General features: G+C 38.5%; 1 protein-coding gene and 1 pseudogene across 1 annotated transcript; both read left to right on the forward strand.

Annotated features, from left to right (window-relative positions):
* The first annotated feature begins 440 nt into the window (after positions 1–440).
* LOC102486833 (olfactory receptor 1E5-like) lies at positions 441–1553 on the forward strand. The gene has a single exon (XM_006163468.1). It carries the CDS (start codon positions 441–443, stop codon positions 1551–1553), a length of 1113 nt encoding a protein of 370 aa, XP_006163530.1.
* An 8308-nt stretch (positions 1554–9861) lies between these two features.
* Positions 9862–10662, forward strand: LOC102487231 (olfactory receptor 8S1-like; annotated as a pseudogene).
* The last annotated feature ends 11478 nt before the right edge of the window (positions 10663–22140 follow it).

The raw sequence follows: 22140 nt of genomic DNA on the forward strand, positions 1-22140 counted from the left end.
GCACAATCTAACCCATAATAGTTGCAATCCCAATTATTTACCTCAGTTTTATTTTTCTATTTTTAAACTGAAACAAGTATTTCCTGGAAAATATTGAGGTGTGAGGATGATATACTTTATTTTAAATTTTGCCGAAGGGCACAAGTACTTACCAGAGCCAGAGGCACAGAGATAAAGCACCCCATCTGTTCTCCTCCTTTTTTCCACTCTTTTGGGATTTGGGGCATGCACACAGATGCACCTGGTAAGTTCTTCAAGCTTCTGGGTCTGAGATTCGAACCACACAGTCAACTATGAGGAATCCAGCTCCCTTAACCATCATCAGGCCACAGGGCAAGCACATGGGGATGATATTCTGACCACTAGAAATTACTCATATTACTGACTTATTATTTGTAGTACAATAGATTTCATTCTAGAGATAGAATTTTTAAACAACCATGAACAACCTCACCATCTTCACTGACTTCCTCCTCCTTGGACTGTCTGCTGATCCGCACATCCAGGCTCTACTCTTTGTGCTGTTCCTGGGGGTTTACCTCCTGACCCTAGCTGGAAACTTGGTGATGATTTGGGTGATCAAACAGGATTCTCATCTCCACACCCCTATGTACTTCTTTCTCGGACATCTGTCCTTTCTGGACATCTGCTTCTCTTCCGTCACTATGCCCAAAATGCTGCAGAACTTCCTATCTCAGAAGAAAAGCATCTCAGTATGGGGCTGTATCACCCAGAGTTTCTTCTTTCTTCTCTCTGGATGTGCTGAGGCCAGTCTGCTCTCTGCCATGGCCTATGACCGCTATGCTGCCATCTGCCACCCTCTGCTCTACACTGCAGTCATGAACAGGTCTCTCTGCACTGCCCTGGTCAGTGCAGCATGGGTGATGGGGTTTCTGAACTCACTAGTGAATAATCTTTTCATCCACCAGTTATATTTCTGTGGGTCCAACACCATAGCCCACTTCATCTGTGAGCTGCCTTCACTCTTCCCTCTCTCCTGTACTGATCCCACGGCCAATGAGTTACTTCTGTCAGGGTCCAGTGCCTTTCTGGGGCTGCTGACACTCCCCCTGATCATCTTTTCTTACTGCAGAATCATTTCTGCCATACTGAGCATGCACTCCTCTGGGGGCCAAGGCAAAGCCTTCTCCACCTGCTCCTCCCACCTCACCGTGGTGCTCTTGTTCTATGGTACTGCTCTCTTCAGGTACATCAGCCACACCTCAGGCTCACTATGGGAGCAAGTGGTCTCCATCCAGTACAGTGTAATCACATCCTTGCTCAATCCCCTCATCTACAGTCTAAAGAACCAGGAGGTGAAGGCTGCTCTGCAGAGAATGCTCAGGCAGCAGATATGTTCCCTAGAGGAGGGAATGTCTGTATGGTATTCAGTCAGAGAATTAGGGGAAAGGGATCTTCAGAAACACCTTAAGAAGAAGAAAGGCATTTTGAATCAGACGTTCTCAGAGCGTCATCTCCAGACCAGCATCAGCATGCCCTCCGTGCTTTGTCTGACGGCAGATTTTCAGCCACATGCCAGATCGGCCGAGTAAGAAACTCCTGAAGTGGAGCTCAGCCATCATTTTAATTAGTTAATTGGGTGACTATGTGCAAGGCTGAGAAACACTGTTTTAGGCCAAGTAATATTTGAGAAAATTGTGTTTAAAAAAGGAGTATTGATATCTCAAAATGAAGAACTTCTCTTAAATAGAAAACCACTAATATCTAGCACTACTATTGAGAAAAGCATGTATAAATTTTCCACCACCCAAGAGTACTCCTTTATATTACTATTGTCAATAGTTTGTTTAAACCATTTATTTTCACATCAAACCTTTGGAATTCTCACATGGAGAAGCCTAAAGAAATTGAGAACTTATTTGTATCTTTGAGCACAGACTTTTTTCCAACTCATGCCATGCTCTGATTCTAACGCTCTTCAATTATGCAGCTGTGATATGGACTCCTCTGTCATACATTTATTTCAAAAGAATGAAAACGGCACTACTGTTTTTTGCCATCAAAAGTAGATGAGCCAATTCCGACTATCAATAACTATGGTTCAAGAATTAATAGGACACATAGCTAAAAGTGTTTCTAGTATTTGTAGTACATTTTAAAATGTGAAAAGTTGCTCTACAGTTTAGTTAGAGAAACACAGGGTTGGGGCTGGCAGGTGGCATGGTGGTTGAGATGCTGGAGGTGCTGGCCAACTGTGGTTTGAGTCCCAGACCTGGCAGCTTGTTTTATCACTCTCCCTTTCTTTCTGTCTCTCTTGGTGAAATTAAATAATAATAATAACAAACAAATAATTCTTTAAAAAAGAATAATACAGGGTTAAAAGAAGGGTCAATGCACCCTGAATAATAACAAGATGAACATATTTTCTGTACTAGATATCAAGATTTATCATACAGTTATTATAATAAAGATACTATTGTATTTGGGGTGAGATAGACAAATAAACAAATGAGACAGAATAAAGAGGCCAGAAATAAATGAGTATACACTTGGAAAACTGGTGACACAGCTGGATTGATAAATCAAACATACATTTCTATATATTTTCTTTTTTAAAAAATATTGCCAGAGAGCGTGTGCACTCACTGGAAAAAGACAGAAGACAGAGAGAGTGTAAAGTGAGAAAGCATCCCACACACACATAAGGAATGGTCATGCTGCAATTCCTTCTCCTCCATTTTTCCTTCCTTTGGAATCTTAGGTACCCACTCACATGCACCTGGTGGGTTTCTCAAGCTGCTGGGTCTGGAACTCAAAGTACATGATTGGCCATGTGGAATCCAGCCACCGTAACCACCACACCACTTGCCAGCTCTCCATGTTTTCCCAGAAATCTTTACAATGTTCCTTATATTTTTTATCATAATCCATGTAAGACTGATTTTGTGTACATATAAGTAGACATCCAACCTTGTTTTCTCCAAATGGATGCCAATAGTTTCATTTATTATATAGCTCCTCCCTTTTCCACTGATTTGCCATGTCCACTCTGTCAAAGATTATTTTCATCTCATAAACATAATTTTGACATAACAAAATATACCACAGAATAATATATGCATTATTATTTTCTTTATATAGGGCTAAAAATGTGCAACACTAAATTTGCTGCTTAAGAATAAAAACATTGAGGTAAACCTATAAAAACAAAGGAACGATAAACTCAAAATTCAGGTTAATGATTATCATAGGGAGAGGTGAGGAGTTGTTATCACTGTTTTATTCTTTTAGGTGGGTGAGGTACATGGAAGTCCATTAATTATCATTCTTACTGTACATAAGCATGACATACTGTCTTTTTATGTCTGATATACTTTATAAATAAAAATGAAATTATATAATGTTTAAGTTGAATAAATAGATGGGGCAAATAGTAAAAATATCCAGGCAAAATATTAATTATTGAGCTGGAAGATCAGGGTGAAAAAAACTTCTGAGATAATAAAAATGTTTTGATAAAAGAACAGAAATTATAAAGCAAAAAGTTAAGAAATACAAGAACAAAGGAAAAATGATGGTTACAGTTCCAAAAGAGGGGAAAAAATAATGACCAGAGGATATTTAAAGATGTAAAATCTACCAGTTGGAAATTTGGAGATGGTCATTGATTATAGTAACGGTTTCACAGGTATACATATCTGTCAAAACCCACCAAATTGTGCATCTAACATATATAGTTTATTATACGTCAATTATACTTCAATAAATATGTAAAGAAAAACGGAGTTTATAAGAAGTTAAAACAAAACAAAGAACCACGGGCTGGCCTTGTACAGTACAGATTAAACACTGAGCACTGGGAGCAAAATCCTACATGGCGGCCGAGCACAATTCAAATCCTGGCCCTGATAGATTGAAAAACACACTCGATGCATATGCATTTGTGCCCAAAAACCTGATGGGAAGGGAAAATGGAGAAAAAAGTTTTGCATTGTGACCACGCACTGTTGGGGAGTGCTTTTTCTCTGTCTGCTTCTCTCTTTATCTTACTCCCTATCCATCTGGTGAGCATACAGACTCTGCCAATTAAAAGAACTAGGATTAAAAGGATTAAGAGTGCCAAATCAGATAAGCAACAACAACAACAAGTAAACAAAAATTTAAACACTGAATAGTAAATCTTGAGAAATTAAAAAACAAATAAATTATTCTTAAAAGTTTCTAAAGTATGTCCAGAGATGAAGAAAGAATTATCTACTAATGAAAAAGAATCTGAATAATATAAGACTTCTCAAAAGTAGCACCCGATATAGGAAGAGAATGATGTAAAATTTTCAAAGCATTGAAAAAAAGAAATTTCAAAATTATGAATATATATCCAGAGATACTTCTAAAAGATAAGGTCCAATATTTTTAGTGATAGAAATCCTTACAAAATTTACCAAACCACCACTTTGAAAACTTCTTGAGAGGGTATCCTAGGAATAAGAGAATAAATCAAAGAGGATGCTATATTTCTCATTGGAGACTGTATAACCCAGAGTTTTGTTATCCTCTTGAGGATGCCCTAAAGCTTGACTATTCTGTCATGGCTGTGACAGATAGTCACTCTTGGTCATTCTTGTATTAACCTAAGTCAAAAACAATTTATTTGCATTTCTTTCTTTTATTTTTTTATAGTAGACGAGTGTTTGCCAAAGAGAGACAGAGACAGAGAGGAAAAGTGAGAAATTACCCCTCAGGGTGGATGACCATGCCACAATCCCTTCTCTTCCATCCTCCTCTCAGGATTTTGGGCACACACACACACGTGCCTGGAGAGATTTTGAAGCTGCTGGCTCTGGGACTTGGGAGTCCAATGCCTTCACTACCCCACCATCTGCTGGCCCCTTTATTTGCATTTCTATGAAATGTGAGAAGAGAGCACAAGTGGTGAAAACTGCTTTAGGGAACCAGCAGATGGTTACATCACTGGACTCCCATGTAGTCAGCTATGGTTCAAGTCCCAGACCTGGTGGCTTAAAACTCACACTGGGTGTGTGTGTGTGTGTGTGTGTGTGTGTGTGTGTGCATGTCCAAAATTCTGTGAGGAGAATGGATGCTAAGGGATTGCGGCATGGCAGTCCCTCCTCGGGAGGGTGATTTCTTGCTTTCTGTCTCTCTGTCTCACGTGCCCTATGGCTAAAATCTCTCTAAAAAAAAACAAACATAAAATAAAACCAAAAACTGGTTTTGACCTCCTTCCTGACCAAAAATCTAATCTACAATATGGCACATTATATCAACATATTTGCTATGCTTTCTAAGGAAGAATTTACACTTTCTCTATCCTATTTTTTCAGGTTTCACCATGTGATCTAAGTGTATCTCCCTGTGACAGGTGATATATCTTTGCCCTGTTGAACTGAAGTGTGGCCATATAAATTGCTTTAATCAATGAAATATGGGGAAATGTCATTTCTGAGCAAAAGTTTTTAAAATTATTTCATCGTTTACTATCCTACTCTTTTCCATAAGTTCAAACACCATTTTTGTCCTGTTTGAGGCTGCTCCATAAACCTAGGCAAAGAAAGACTATTTGGTAAGAAAAAGCAGCTGTCTCAGTGAACAAGCAACATGAGAAGTGAATTTTTTATCATTTATTTAATTTTATCACTATTATTTTTTTTTTTTTTAATTTGACCAGAGAGAGAGAGAGAAAGTAAGAAAGCAGGCTTCCAGGTCCAGGACCCGAACCACACTTGGTCATGTGGGAGTCCAGTGCCTCAACCACCACAGTACCTGCCAGGCCCGAAAAGTGAATTTTGATTCTCGTTAACCATTGGAATTGTCAGTCACTTATTATCACAGCATAATTTGGTCTAAGCTGACTGATACATTCAACTTGTCCTTCTATAGCTCCAATAACCTCTCTCAACTTCAAGTTGTCTCCACTTCTCCTTCATCCAACATAGATACTGTCAACATGTAATTTTTATGAGATCAGTTCAATTCCTGAGACTCCTAAAATATTCCTAACCTTTTTTTCCCCTTACTCCTGAGTCATCCTGGGCTTCCTATCTTGTGGGGGCCAAGACAAAACTTTTTCCACTTGAGTCAAGCAAAGCTCACCATCAACCATAGTCTTTATGTCTCTTAGGTTTCTTAATATAATCAGTGAGTTGTAACCAGGGGCAACAGAGGAAATGGAAAAAGAGAAAGAAGACAGTGGACTGAGAAGTGAATGAGGAGGAGACAGTAGAATAGACTATCCTTCCAAAAAGCTGGTAATAAATAGAAAGAAAGACAATGAAGTGGTTAGGGAAGCAAGTAGCCTGGAGCCTGAAGTGCATTCTTCTATAGACCTGATCCTATTCCCACCAATCCTATTACAGAAAACTAACTTCTAGTTTATAGAGCCAAACCAAAGTTCGGGGTTCATCCTTTCTTATATCTGTGCTCATCATATGTGCCCTTAGCACAGTGGGTCTTTCCCTGCCACACCCAGAACAACCAAAGCTGGTCTTAAGGAAGCCAATTCCCTATCAGAGAGGAAGGACTACTAATTTGTCTCACTTTATTTTTAGATAGCAAAAGCTTGAGCAATAGCCAGTGTTAAAGCTCAATAGAAAGAGAGAGAGATGACAAAACTAAAGTGCAGAAAGGAGGGGCCAGATGTGGTGTGGTGGTTAAGCACTGGACTTGCACATGCCCCACCGTGGCTCAAGTCCTGAACCTGACAACTTGCTTTTTCTCTCTCTCTCTCACATGCATCTACCCTGCAGCAAATTGAAAAATAATGATAAATAAAATTTTTAAAAAATCATTCTTTTTTAAAAAGTACAGAAAGGAATATTATCTCTGTGAAGTAAGAGGTGAGAGCCTGCTAGAGAAGCAAGAGTAGTGAGAGGAGTAAATGGCTTCATAGAAGTAATGAAGCTTTTAATTGTGTATATTCAGATATATTCATGCATGTGCATGCATGTACTCACATTCAGAATCCAAGACCTGTAAGAGAAAAGGCAAGTGATTTACAGAGCCCCTTGATCCCCTGCTCCTTAATTAACAGAGTAATTTGTGTCCAGGTGCTTTCTGTCCTGTGTCCTTAGCCAGACCTCTCCTGTTAACAGCCACAGTAGCTACTCTGGACACCAATGGCTCCTTCTGCTTTGGGCTAATGCTGCCTCTCTCATGAGGAGAAACAATTCCTTATTCTAGGGTCCCTTCTTACCACCCTTCTCCAGTGCCTGTCTGGCACAAGATCCCAGGGCACAAGTCAAACAAACTGGCCAGGAGTTGTCTTCAGGACTGAGAGAGTAAAAAGTGGCAGGGGGTTGGGGGAGGTGGGTCAGGGTAGGGAGGGCAACCTAAGTCTTAAGAGAGTCTTTGAAAGACCCATTCCAGTGCCCAGTGGATACCAGAACACTTTGGCTTTTAACCAGTGCCTATCTGTGTCTGTCTCCAGCCATATTCCTACCTAGGAAACAAAATTCATCTTTCCTGGGACCCGTCTGGAGACCTTTCATATCCAGCTTCTGCAGCTAAATCTCCTCCAACGACAGTGCCCTGTGGCAGGCACCTTAAAAGTCAGAAGACCTGTCAGACACAGAGCAGCTCTGCTTGGTTAGCTTGGTTAGGGAGACACAGAGGCACATGGATATATATAACTGGGAGAGATATGCATAAGTATATGTTCTAAGTTCCTCATTTAGCGCAGGAAGAAACTGGGCCAGAGTAGAGATGTCTCTCAGATATTGCTACCTCCAGTCAGGTAATGACTTAGCTAGAAGGTTGAGTTTTCTGCCCTTGGTCTAACTGAAGTCCTCTTGTGTTGTTCCTTTATATATCAGGTTCTGGACCAAAGGCCAGCTATCCTTTTATTTTAAAATGTGTTACTGGCTACACAGCCACATGAAGAGTAGGAGGGAGATTTCCTGGAAGATTGGAAATGAAAAGGGTAGAGAAAGAGAGTTTTATTTTTTTCCTGGCCATGGAATCCCTAGTTTTAGAAAGGGATTTAGTAGTGGAATCCTTTGCTTCTGTAAAATTCTGCTACCAAAATCAAGTATAATTAAATAAGTAAAAGGAGAGACCAAGCACTAAGGTGGATATGAGGGCCCAAAGACACCTTCTAACTCCTCACTCATTCCACCATCATGGTGCCACCTAAAGTACAATAGCAGAGTTTAGAGGATTCCATTCATCATACATTGAAAATGCTCCCCTTGGGACCAGCAGTTGGAGTAACGGCTATGTCGCTGGACTCCCATGTAGCTGATTGTGGTTCGAGTCACAGACCCAGTGGCTTAAACTCATGTGTGTGTGTGTGTGTGTGCCCAAGATCCCGAGAGGAGAATGGAAGAGAAGGGATTGCAGTGTGGCCATCCCCCACTGGGGGATGACTTCTCACTTTCTGTCTCTCTGTCTCTGTCTTTCTGGTGAGCGCATGTACCCTATAGCAAAAGAACAAACAAACAAACAAACAAACAAACAAAAAAGAAAGAAAATGCTCCCCTGACAGTGTTCTGGAACCCTTGGTCTGAGTGATTTCAAGAGAGCATCTTGTCCAGTCCCATGTACCCAAATGGAATCAAACTACTAAGATGCCCAATGGTGACAGAGAGGAGACCACAGAACAGTTTATTCCTTAGGTTTCTGTTTCCTTACCCAGGGGCTTTTCTCTCTCTTCAATTCTGTTTTTCATTTGTCTTTTCTCTCAAGAAAACAAAGGTAGGCTGAGAGTTTTCTAAAAGTTTCCAAGTCCCTTTTTACCAAGAAAACAAAGGGGGAAAAAGTATTACTGGAAAAATAATTTTACATTATAAAAGCTAATTAAAAGAAAAAATGTCCATCAGCTTCTACCCAATAGAGAAATCACTTTCATTTTTCAAAATTCTGTGTCATTCTTTATTCATATATATATATATATTTGGTTCTTGTACAGTATGTCATGGTCTATATAGTTTACAAAGGTATTGATTTCATTTATTCATTTTTAAAAATAAGTAAGTTAGGGCTCTTTCTTTATGATACCACTAAAATGTGAGAATCAGGATTAAAACTAAGGTTCTTGTGCGAAGACCATGCTCTTTCTACTTCAGGAGCTGTTGGCATAGAACTGTAAAGACTGCTGGCCAAGTGTCAGAGCCAAAGAATATTGGCACATAATTTAGGTGAACTCTCTCCTAGCAAAATTGCACATGAATGACCTCAAAACCACACCAGACTCTGTCCTAAGAACCAACCCAAAACCACCTGTCTAGTGTTCTAGGAAACATACACGACTAGTTGAAACACCTGGCTCTAGTACCAACCTTGAAATTCTTTTCCTATGAGACCTCAAGCAATGCATCCTCCTCGTTGTAAAATGAAGGAGTTAAACTCCATTACAAAAACATCTTCATATACTAGGAGTCTACAATTTTATTATTCTAAAAAGGAATCAGTCTCCCATGGGCCACATAGTGTTTACCCATAAAGGGTTTTCCAGGCTTTACCACTGGAACAATTTTTCTTGCTGTCACTTCAGGAATTGTCTGATTTATATGTACATGGTGTACTTTTTAAAGAGTGATGAGTTAGCTGAAGATATAAAAGTCATGAAGAGACAGTGCTAGGAGGTGGGAAAGGAACAGAAGTGATTAGATTTGAGAACACACTTCCTTATCCTGAGTTTTCCATTTTGACCTATAGGAAAGGAAGCATACTGTCTGAGAGCAGAAAACTCTTGTTCCCTGAGAATGACTCAAAACAATGTCTCACCAAGTGGAGAACCATCATTTTTTCTGAGTGACAGAATCTCTAAGCAGCCATGAAAAATGTCAGTGTTATTACTGAGTCTGTCCTTCTAGGACTTTCCAGTGACCCTGAGATCCAGATCAGGCTCTTTGTGCTGTTCATAGTAATTTACCTCCTGACTTGATGGAGAACCTGGTGATGATCCTGATGATCATAGCTGACTCTCACCTCTACATGCCCATGTACTTCTTCCTCGGACATTTATCCTTCCTAGATCCCTTAGGTCACCATGCTCAAGATGCTACAAAATGTTTTCCCTCAGAATAAAAGCATCTCAGTGTGTGAATGCATCATCCAGAGTTTCTTTTTAAATCTTTTTGGGGGAACAGAATCCTGTCTGCTCTCTGCCATAGCCTATGATTGTTAGGCCACCATATGCCACTCTCTGCTCTACACCATGGTTAGAAGAAACAGAACTCTCTGTGCTGGGGTCATGAGAATATCTTGGGCAGTGACTCTTGATTTCCTTGATAAATACCCTTTCATCCACAAGTTACATTTCTGCGGGCCCAGTATCATCTTTCACTTCAGCTATGAGCTGCCTTCACTCTTCCCTCTGTCCTGCATTGATCCCACTGTCAACAAGATTTTTCTAGCAGTGTCATGTGCATTTTTGAGGCTACTGACACTTCCCCTGATCCTCTTCTTACTACAGATTTACTTCTACTGTCCTGAGTGTCTGCCCCTCCCAGGTCAAGGCAAAGCTTTCTACATGCTTTTCCCATTTCACTATAGTTCTCTTGTTCTGTGGAACAGGTTTTTTCAGGTACCTAAGACCCACTTTCAGGTTCAATGTTAGAGAGAGCGGTCTCTATTCAGTACAGTGCAATTACATCCTTGCTGAATCCTTTCATCTATAGTAGGAAGAATCAGGAAATGAAGACTCTGCAGAAGATGCTGAAACGAAGTGTGCCTAGGATATGAAAAAGTTATGTGATTCTGCTCAGGAAATACAAACATCATCTCTAGAGAAAATTCTTTTTTGCTTTGGGGGAAATTGCATTTCAATTAAATTCAGGTTTCAGTCTGGCCTTTACAGTAATTAAATTCCTACAAAAGCTGAGGCTTGGGGAGAGGAGACTGGAGTATGGGTTTCTACCCAACAGCCCTTCTCAAAATAATTTGAGGGGGATATTATCGCCATCTGAGGGAATCCTAGAACTAAGACAGATGGACTGTGTTGGAGAACAGTATCTCGGCCAAATTGCTGATTTTTTCTTGTGCTTTTCACAAAGGTATGTTAAAGAAAGGGAATTACAGCAAAGAGAGAACCAGCACCAATAATGCTCAAGAATGGAGACATTCAGAACCATCTATGCATCTCATCTGTTTACATCCACTAGTATCAGTTAGCCAATGTGCCTGCATTTAAGCAGGGAAAAGTGAAAAAGAAAAATTAATAGGTTGTCACGTCAGAAATCAATATATTGTACCAATGGTATTTTTCCCTAAGGTCTCACTTTTTTTCTTTTCTTTCTTTCTTTTTTTTTTTTTTTTGAGAAGTTTCTGCTATAGGGTATGTACGCTCGCCAGAAAGAGAGAGACAGAGAGACAGGAAGCGCAAAATCACCCCGCAGTGGGGATGGCCATATGGCCATGCTGTAATCCCTTCTCCATTCTCCTCTCAGGATCTTGGGCACACACGCACATGCATCTGGTGTGAGTTTAAACCACTGGGTCCAGGGCTTGAACCACAGTTGACCACATAGGAGTCCAGCAACATAGCCATTATGCCAACTATTGGTCCCCCCCTAAGGCCTCTTACCTAGAACTTACACTAATTATTTTTGTGCATTTGATCTAATTATATACTATATACCATGAATATGGAGTGAGGGAGGTTGGACCCGAAAAACTATAAGTTAAATTAAAAGATCATTGAGGTATAACTTTGCATCTATGTAATCAATAAATATAGATATAAATATAAGAGGTGATAATCTGAGAAACACTTATGAAGTCCTAGATAAATGGAGAGCAATATCGTATTTAAGAATTAGTAGATTGACTATTGTAAATATGTTAATTATTCCCATATTTATTAATGTATATGGTGTAATTTCAAAATATTTTTTTCTAAATTTGCAAAGTTAATTCTAAAATTTATTTTCAAGTAAATGGGCCAATCAACGCTATGTTATTCTTAAGGAACAAGGTAGGAAGTCTTGCTCTCTCAGGTATCAAGACTAATTATAGGGATCAGCAGTTAGTGTAATGGCTATGTCGCTGTACTCCCATGTAGTCGACCGCGGTTCGAGTCCCAGATCCGGTGGCTTAAACTCACGACGGGCGCGTGTGCGTGCGTGCCCAAGATCCCGAGAGGAGAATGGAGGAGAAGGGATTTCAGCGTGGCCATCCCCCCTAGGGGGTGATTTCTCACTTTCTGTCTCTCTCTCTCTGTCTTTCTGGTGAGCGCACGTGCCCTATAGCAAAAACCTCTCAAAAAAAAAGAAAAAAAAAGACTAATTATAAAACTATATAAATCATTAGTAATAGAAAATTATTAACATAAACACAGAATAATACTCCAATGGAAAAAGAAACAGAACCCAGAAAATGACCCCAAATACATATATGGACACTTGAGTACAGCTCAGGTAACAGGACAATCATTCAGTTCATAGTGGAAGTTTTTCATAAATAGTGCTGAGACAATTATCTGTTCTTGTGGAAAATTAATGTAATTTTTCCTTACCCACAATATATAAAAGTCATTCCAGTTAGATTGAAGTGTTAAATGTGAAAAGCAAAACTTTAATATTTTGTAAAATAATACAGGACAATGTATTCATGGTGAGGAAGATTTTTTTCCACAGAATGGATTTTTATTGCATTATATTTATATTTTTATTTAATTGACAAATAATAATTGTATATATGGGTATGATGTATGTTTTAGTCTATATACACATTGTAGAAAGATAATTAACATATCATTTCACCAACTTACCATTTTTTTGTGGTGAGAACATTAAAATTTATTCTTTTAGCAATCTTTAATCATACAATACACTATCATCAACTGTGGTCACCATGTAGCATAATAGAAGATTAAATGTATTTCTCCTATATGAGACCTTAAAAACTTTGAGCATCATCTTCCTATTTCCTATTCCTACCCTCTGTCCTCTAGCCTTTGGTAACCACCTTTCTACTTGCTGATTCTATGAGATCCATTCTTTTAGATTCCACACATAAGTGAATCTTTCTCTGCCTGGATTATGTCTACTAAGTTTACCCGTGCTGTCACAAAAGACAGGATTTCCTTCTTTGTAAGGCTAAATAATATTCCAGTCTCTCTCTCTCTCTCTCTCTCTCTCTCTCTTTTGATCTAGCAGTCTTTCTTTTCCATATTTGGGTGCTCCTGAGTTGGGTGCCTCTCAGGATCTTTGGCACGCACACTTGCCCAGCTTGAGTTTTAAGCCACCAGGTCCGGGACGCGAACCACAGTCAACTACGTGGGAGTCCAGCGACATAGCCATTACGCTAACTGCTGATCCCCACATTTTATCTATTCATCTATTAATGGACACAAAGGTTGCTTCCATGTGCCCATATCTTAGCTATTATGAATACTGCTACAGTGAAAGTGGGAAAACAGCTATCTCTTGAACCAATTTATTTCATTTCCTTTAGATATATACCCAGAAGTGATATTGCTGAATCATATAGTAATCAAGAAGTGGGACTGTGGGATTGTATGGTAATTCTATTTTTAGTTATTTAAGGAGCCTCCATACTATTTTCCAAAATAATTGTACTCATTTACATTATCACCAACAGAGTACTCATTTTTCCACATCCTTGCATTTTTGTTTGTCTTGTTGATAACAACCATTCTAACAGGTATGAAACTATGCCCCATTGTAATTCTAATTTGTAATTACCTAATAAATAGATGTTGGGGATATTCTTATATATCTTTTAACCATTTGTCTGTCTTTGAGAAGTATTGGTTCAGATTCTTTGCCCACTTTTTAAAAGTTTATTTTTCTATTTCTTCCATGAACAAGAGAAATAGTATCTCCAACAGGGTTTTGATGCCATGATCCACTCAGCCTTCAGCCAGCTCCACATCAGGGGCAAGCATGTACCCTCATATACTCAGTGAGGTCTCTAAACTTGAACCAGGAAACTTCTCATGTGGGTTTGCTCACAGAGGCACCACTATCTGTTCCTCCTTCTGCACTTAAAATTAGTGTTATTCGTTTTCTTACCATTGAGTTGAGTTCCTTACATATTTTGAACATTAATCCGTTATCAGATGTATTATTTACAGATAGTTTCTTTCAATCTATGAACTGTCTTGTCACTTGTTTCCTTTGCTATAGAGATGATTTTCAGTTTGATACAATCCCATTTGCCTGATTTTGCTTTTGTTGCCTGTGCTTTGGGGGATCATATAAAAAAAAAAAAAGAAATCATTGCCCAGACCAATGTCATGAAGGTTTTCTCCTATGTTTTCTTCCAGTACCTTTACAGTTTCAGGTCTTAGGTTTAAGTCTTTCATCTATTTTGGTTGATTTTTGTATGTGGTAGGATATAAAGATTCAATTTCATCCAGTTTCCACAGCACTGTCTGTTGAAGAGTCTATCCTCTTCCTATTATATATTCTTGGCACCATCGTCAAAAATCAATTGACCAGGGATCACCATATGGCAGGTGGTTAAGGCTCTGGACTCCCCCATGGCCAGCCGTGGTTCAAGTCCTGAACCTGGTGGCTTGCTTTCTCACTTTCCCTTTCTTTCTCTCACTCCTCTGTCTCTCTCTCAGGTCAAATTAAAAAATTATAATAATGAATGAAATTAAATAAATATTTATTTTTTAAAAAAATCGATTGACTATAAATAATTAGGATTATTTCTTTTTTGCTTTTTTCTTTATTTATTCCTTTTACATTTAATCACTGTGTATCATTACATCATACCAAATGAATTTTCCCTTCATGAATACACTGTTTTGGTTCAGTCAAAGATATTACCATATATATTATCATCAACAGATAATTTTCCATTTTTGTGTCCCTTAAATGTTTTACTTTGTTCTTTTTCCCCTTGAGTCCCTCACTCTCACCATCTCCCATTTCCCACCTTCCTCCCACACTGTCTCTTGTATCTGCAGGCCTTTATATCTTCCAGTCTTTCAGTTTCTATCATAGAGTGCAGGCATTTGATATATATTGAGTGGGGACATACAATGCCTCTCTTTCATAGTCTTACTTGCTTTGCTTAGCAGTAAATCCTTCATGTGCACCTTTCACTTTTTCCTGACTTTGAGTTTAGAACCATTTTTAAATATGTCATTGACTCTCCCCACCCCCTACTCACCAGTATGAGGACTTTTTAACAAGCAATCTCCTCACTTCCCACTGTAACATTTGTTGTGCCAGTGAAGGTCCTACTTCCAAGGGCTCAATAATCTTTGAACTACCCACCCAGCACAAAGGTAGCCTATGAGTTGATCTGTAACTTCCTTTTAGCCAGACAATTATCTCTTTTCTGTCCTGAGACTCATGTGACTCTGAAGCGGATGGTCTGATGGCACAGAATTGGCCTTCCTGGTCCTGGATGTAACTGAATACAAAGAATTGACTGCAGCTTAAACCAAGATTCTGTTGTTTCACCTCTGTTACTTTTCTCTTCTTCAGTAACCTGCATTGACATGACATGTGTTCAACTTAGAATGCCTGTGTATCTCTTTACCTTTTATAGACTGAAAATCTGTTATATTTTGCTAGAAATCAAGTACCATTTTTAGACAAGACAAATATGGAAAACTAAGCTTGGGTGATTGTGATTGTAGTCTACTCCTCCACATGCCATTGCCTTGTATCTCAGGCTTTTGCTAAACAAAGATAATGAGATTTGGAAGCTAGAGAACTTAATCCCAAAACCCTAGGTGCCCCATTACAACAGATTAAGAGTTTGAGCTGATCTGGACAGCAGACAGGCTTAAATAGGTTAGACTATCCTTGATTATTGAGTTTACTGCATAATCACCTAGAAAGTGAACATGTATAATTTAGGAGAAGTAGAAGGATATCCCATAGTATGAGCCAGTTCTAATACCAATAATTTGAGCCTTGGATCAATATGAGTAAACTAGCTCATGACCCTATGTAAGTTATTGAACCTGTGTGATACAATATTTTTGTCTAAGCCAGAGTTCTCCTGTAGAGCAAAACTAGGGCTATATCCAAATCCAGGTTTGCGAATCTCAATATCTATGTTTATTCCTGATTTTTATCAAACTTTCATCCACATTAGCTATTCAAGGCCCTAATCATTCCAGAATATCTATTGTTTAAAAAGAATTTTGAAGAATCTTTTTATTTCAAAAAGTCCTCTTTATATTGTTGTATTGATGATATTATAAATAAAACTTAGGGTAGCTGAACAAATAAATAAGAAAGAAACTGTCCCCCCCCAAAAAAAGTATTATATTTCCCACACATTTATTTTTAAAAAATTGTGAAATATGGGCAATAGTAATACAGTAAAATTTATTTGAAATTCATATTTTATACTTGGTTTTCATGTTAATTATAAATGTTCTATTCAGCAAACATTTAATGTGTACTATATTAGGCTGAGAACAGGGAATAAGGAACAGCATGATTGATACATGTCTTAGAAAGATTGTCACTTTCAGAAAACTTCATTTAATATCCAGTGGAGCTGTCAAAAAAATACCTATTGAGTATTCAATACTCAGTGCCTAGTTTCTGGGATAAAGTTTGCATAAGACAGACACTTTTCAGATACCTTGCCATCTGTATTTGTTTTCTAATAGATGGGATGTCATAACAAAGTACTAGCAAGTAGGTTGCTTAAGCAGCAAAAATGTATTATCTCACAGTTCTCGAGGTAGTTAAGTCCAAAATCAAGGTTTTAACAGGGTTGGTTCCTTTTAAAGGTTGTGAAGAATGTGTTCCATGCCTCTCTCTTAGCTTCTGTTAGCCTCAGGCATTCCTTTGCCCCCATTCTCCATATTTATCACCCCCATTCTCCATATTTTTTTTCTTTTTTTTTGGAGAGGTTTTTGCTATAGGGCACATGTGCTCACCAGACAGACAGAGAGAGACAGAGAGACAGAAAGCAGTAAATCACCCCCCAGGGGGAATGACCACGCCACAAGCCTTTCTCCTCCATTCTCCTCTCAGGATCTTGGGCACACATGCACATGCGCCCAGCGTGAGTTTAAGCCACTGAGTCTGGGACTCGAACCGTGGTCGACTATGTGGGAGTCCAGCAACATAGCCAGTACGCTAACTGCTGGTCACACCATATTTATCACTCCAGTCCTCCAACTTCAGATGGCATTCTCCCTGTTTTCAGATTGTCTTCCTTCTATGTATGCCTGCCAGTTTACCCAAATTCTCCTTTTTATGAAGACGCCAGTCATGGGAACCAGCAGTTAGCATAATGGCTATGTCGCTGGACTCCCACGTAGTTGAGTGCGGTTCGCATCCCGGACCCAGTGTCTTAAAACTCACGCCGGGCATGTGTGTGTACGTGCCCAAGATCCCGAGAGGAGAACGGAGAAGGGATTGCAGCGTGACCATCCCCCCTGGGGGGTGATTTCTCGCTTTCTGTCTCTCTGTCTCTGTCTTTCTGGCGAGCGCACACACCCTATAGCGAAAATCTCTCAAAAAAAAAAAAAAAGATACCAGTCATACTGGATTAGGATTCAATCTAATAATTTTATTCTAATTTGATTAACTCTATAGAGACTTTATTTCCAAATAAGGCCACATTCTGAGGTGCTAGAGGTTGGGACTTCAACATATCTTTTCTGAGGGACACAATTCAGTCTATAGCATCATCTATTTTCTTGCTGTGGTTTGCCAAATTAGTTGATAACCAAACAAATATGCTCCTGTTGATTCTGATCAATGTGCTTTTTCATAATACCATTGCAATATAATAAAAATTTGTTTTTTCTTTCATTATACTGTTAAGAAATGCTTTTAAAAGTACATATAAATAGAGATTATTAAAGCACAACAGAAATAGAATGTATTTTCACTTTCTATTTTAAAGAGAATGTAAGCTATGAAAGAATAGAGCTAAGGTGCCACAAAGAATAAATTGTATATGTTCTGATGGAAGTCCCCAAACAGACAGAGATCTCATACCATTGTACATGAGCTGGAGGGGTGCCATACAGCCCACCATGTAATTGTAGTTTCTCTTCTCATCAGAGAGTTCGTTTTACAACAAAAATTTGTGAACAACAAGCTCATGCTGGTGAAATTTATTGGTCTTACCATGTTCTCCCAAAGCAGCAACTGTAATACTGTAATAGAAGGGTAGAATGTGGTATGTTGTTGTTGTTGTTGTTTGCCATAAGTCATGTATGTGTGCTGGAAAGGGAGAGACAGAGACAGAGAGAGGGAAAATGAGAGATCACCCCCACAAGGGGGATGGCCATGCCACAATCTCCTCCCCTCTATTCTCTTCCTGGGATTTTCAGCACACATACACTTGCACTCAGCAAGATTTTACAACAGCTTTCAGCCATGTGAGAGTCCAGTCACCATGCCACCTGAAGGCCCTCCTAAATTTGCTTCTAAAAGCTTTACCATTTAGCTTTGCACATAGGTATACAATCAATTTCATTTTAATTTTGGCATGTGGTGTAACGTAAAGGTCAAGGTTCTATCCTTTTACCCATAAGGATATCCAATTTTTTCAATGTCATTTGTAGGAAAGACAAATCTTTTCATATTTGATTTACTTTGAAAACTGTCAAAAGTCATCCAAGAGTCGGGACCATCAGTTAGTGTAATGGCTATGTTGCTGGACTCCCACGTAATCAACCGCAGTTGAAGTCCTGGACCTGGTGGCTTAAACTCACGCTGGGCACATGTGCGTGCATGCCCAAATCCCAAGAGGAGAATGGAGGAGAAGGGATTGCGGCGTGGCCATCCCCCCGGGGGATGATTTCTCTCTTTCTGTCTGGCAAGGGCACGTGCCCTATAGCAAAAAAAAAAAAAAAAAAAAAAAAAAAAGAAAGAAAGAAAGAAAGAAAGAAAGAAAGAAAAAGACCTCTCCAAGAAAAAAAAAAAAAGTCATCCAAGAGTGAGCCAGCCAGTGGTGTGATGTTTACGGTGACTGAATCCCAGATGGCTGACTGTGCAATTTGAATCCCATATCCGGTGGCTTGAAGAACATGCCAGGCACGTGTGTGTGTGTGTGCATGTCCAAAATCCTGAAAAGAGGGAGAAATGGGGGATAAGGGATTGTGGTGTGACTATTCCCTATGGGGGTTTCTCACTTTCTCTTTATCTCTCTCTCTCTCTTCCTTCCTCTCTCTCTCTCTTGAACATGCATATGTAACCTCTGGCAAATTAAAAAAAAATGCAACTGTATTTCTGTACTTCCTGTTCCCTTCTTGTTTAACATAGATTTATAGTGAGATTAAAAGTCAGGTAGATTTTAGTTCTTCTGCTTTGAAATAGCATTTTCATATAAATTTAGAATCAGCTTGTTAATTTCTACAAAATGACAGTTGAGACTTAATGGTCTCTAAGGAACAATTTAGAGATAACTGACATTTTAAGAATATTGAAGAATATTGAGTATTCCAAACGGTGAACATTTCATATCTTTCCATGTGTTTACTCATCTTTAATATCTCTCAGTAGTGCTTTGAAATGTTCAGTGTGGAAGACTTATACAACTTCTGTTAAACTTATCCCTAAATATTATAGATTATACTTTGGATGACATAAACAGAATTGCTTTTAATTTTCCAATTGTTCACTGCTAGTATACCAAAACACAATCGATTCCTACATTTACCTTGCATCATGTGACCTTTTTGAATTCAGTTATTATGATCTGGAAACTTTTATGTAGATTTCTTAATTTTTGTATGAAAATGATAATGCAGGAACCAGCAGTTAGCGTAATGGCTATGTCGCTGGACTCCCACGTAGTCGAGCGTGGTTCGCGTCCCGGACCCGGTGGCTTAAACTCACGCCGGGCGCATGTGAGTGCGTGCCCAAGATCCCGAGAGGAGAATGGAGGAGAAGGGATTGTGGCGTGACCATCCCCCCTGGAGGGTGATTTCTCGCTTTCTGTCTCTATGTTTCTCTCTGTCTGTGTGGCAGGCACACACGCCCTATAGCGAAAACCTCTCAAAAAAAAAAAAAAAAAAGATAATGCTAATTTTCCTTTCCAAACCATGTATATATTTTTTTGCCTTTTTCTTTTTTTAATTAACTTATTTATTTTACATTTTTTCATTCAGTATCACCACAGCATACAAAATGCAATTTCCATTCATAATACACTGCTTAAAGTGGCTTAATCATACATGTTACCATCAACAAATAATTTTCCATTTCTTGTTTCTTGTATATGTATATTTTCCCCCTATTTCTCACCCCCTGCCATTTCCCATCCTCCTCCCACACTATCTTTGATATCTAAAGTTGCTTTCCATTCCTTTATTCTTTCTCACATTTCATTGATCCACAAAATATCTTAATTAATCTAAATACTTTTAATAGTAAGTTCAGCTGATATATACATATCTGTGAGCAAATGCTGACTTTAGGCATGGAAACTCTGTGGGTAGAATGACTATACTATAAAGTAGCACCTAGGCGAGGCTATATAGCTTACTGTGGTCATTAAATAGGTATTTTTTAAAATATATTTTTAATTTCAAGAAAGGCAGTTTTAGCTTTAATCAATCAAAATTAAAAAAAAAAAAAGTTAAGAGAACTTTGCTTAATGCCAGGAAACAGGTTAGGATTCTGTTCAAATAGTAGGTACATGGACCTATCCACATCTCAGGCCAAGGTTCAACAGTAGTAAAAACAAACATCCTTGTTTTGCTTCCAATCATAGGGGAAAAGAATTGTCTTTCACATTACCTAATTGTGTTTGATGTAAGCTTTTCAGATTTGGGCTTTATCAGACTGAGGAGGATTCCTTTAATTTCTAGTTTATAAAGTTGTGCTGCATCTGGCCAAGCACTTTTTGGCACCTATTGAAATTGTCATGAGGCTTTTCTATTTGATTCTGTTTACATGGTAAATTTCCTTTGTTGATTTTCAAATGCTAAAACAGTTTTGCATTCCTGGAATAAATCTCACTTGGTCAAAGTATATTTTTCTTTTTATATATTGCTGTAATCAATGTGTTGAAAAATTAAAATTTCATGCATCTATCTATGTTCATGAGAAATATTAATCTATAACTTTGTTTTCTTGTAATATTGTTCTCAGTTTTGCCCTCAATGTATGGTTGATCTCATAATGAGTTTAGAAGTGTAATGTTTTTGTCTGATTTTAATATTAAGGTAACTCCTCCTAAAATGAGTGGAGAAATGTTCTTTTCTCTTCTCTTTCTTGAGAGTTTTTTCTTTTTTTTCTTGTAAGATTAGCATCATTTTGTTTAAGTTTAATCAAAGTACATGTAAAACCACCTGGACCTGGAGTTTCCTTGTTGATATACAGCTATTTAGATTTTCTACATTTTCTTGATTTGGGTAATTTGGGTCTTTTAAAGAATTAGGCCACATCATCTAAACTGTCAAACTGGGGGCCAGCAGATGGTGTAGTGGTTACGTTTTTGGACTCCCACATGGCCGACTGTGGTTTGAGTCCTGTACTCAGTGACTTGAAAGTCACTGCAGGCACGTGTATGTGCATGCCCAAAATCCCAGGAAGAAAATGAAGGAGGAATTATGGCCTGCCTATCCGCCCTGGGGAGTGATTTCTCTCTTTCTCTCTAACCATCCTTGTCTCTCTCTCTCTCTCTTTAGTGAGCACATATGCCCTAAGGCAAAAAAAAAAATCCCTCTTTTTTTTAAAAAAATGTAATTCATTAGCATATGTTCATAACATGCTTTTATTACTCTTTGAGTCTATGAAGGATTCCTTCACTGATTTTTTTTTTTTTAATTTACCAGAGGATACATGCATTTGCCAGAAGGAGACAGAGAGATCCAGGGAAAGAAAAAGAAAGCATCCCTCAATGGAGCATAGTCATCTGCAATCCCTTCTCCCCTGTTTCTCTGCCCTCTCAGGATCTGGGGGATGTACACATGCCTGGCATATTTTTTCAAGTCAACAAGTCCAGGACTCTTAACCGTACAGTTAGCCATATAGGATCCAACTCCCTTAACCACCAGACCACAGGCTAGCCCTATTTATTATATTGCTAATTATCTTGCTTTTTTCTTTAATCAGCCTAGTAAAGGCTTATTGACTTATTTTTTAATAAACAATTTTTGGTTTAATTCACTTACTGTATTATTTCTTGTCTTCTATCTGATTTTTGTTATTATAATTATTAACTTCTTATTACTTACTTTAAGCCTAAGTTGATATTCTTTTTCTCACTTCTGAAGGTAGAAATTTAGACCCTTGATTCTAGAACTTT

This window comes from Tupaia chinensis, unplaced genomic scaffold (assembly GCF_000334495.1).
Source record: "Tupaia chinensis unplaced genomic scaffold, TupChi_1.0 Scaffold142262_1, whole genome shotgun sequence".
NCBI lineage: Eukaryota > Metazoa > Chordata > Mammalia > Scandentia > Tupaiidae > Tupaia > Tupaia belangeri.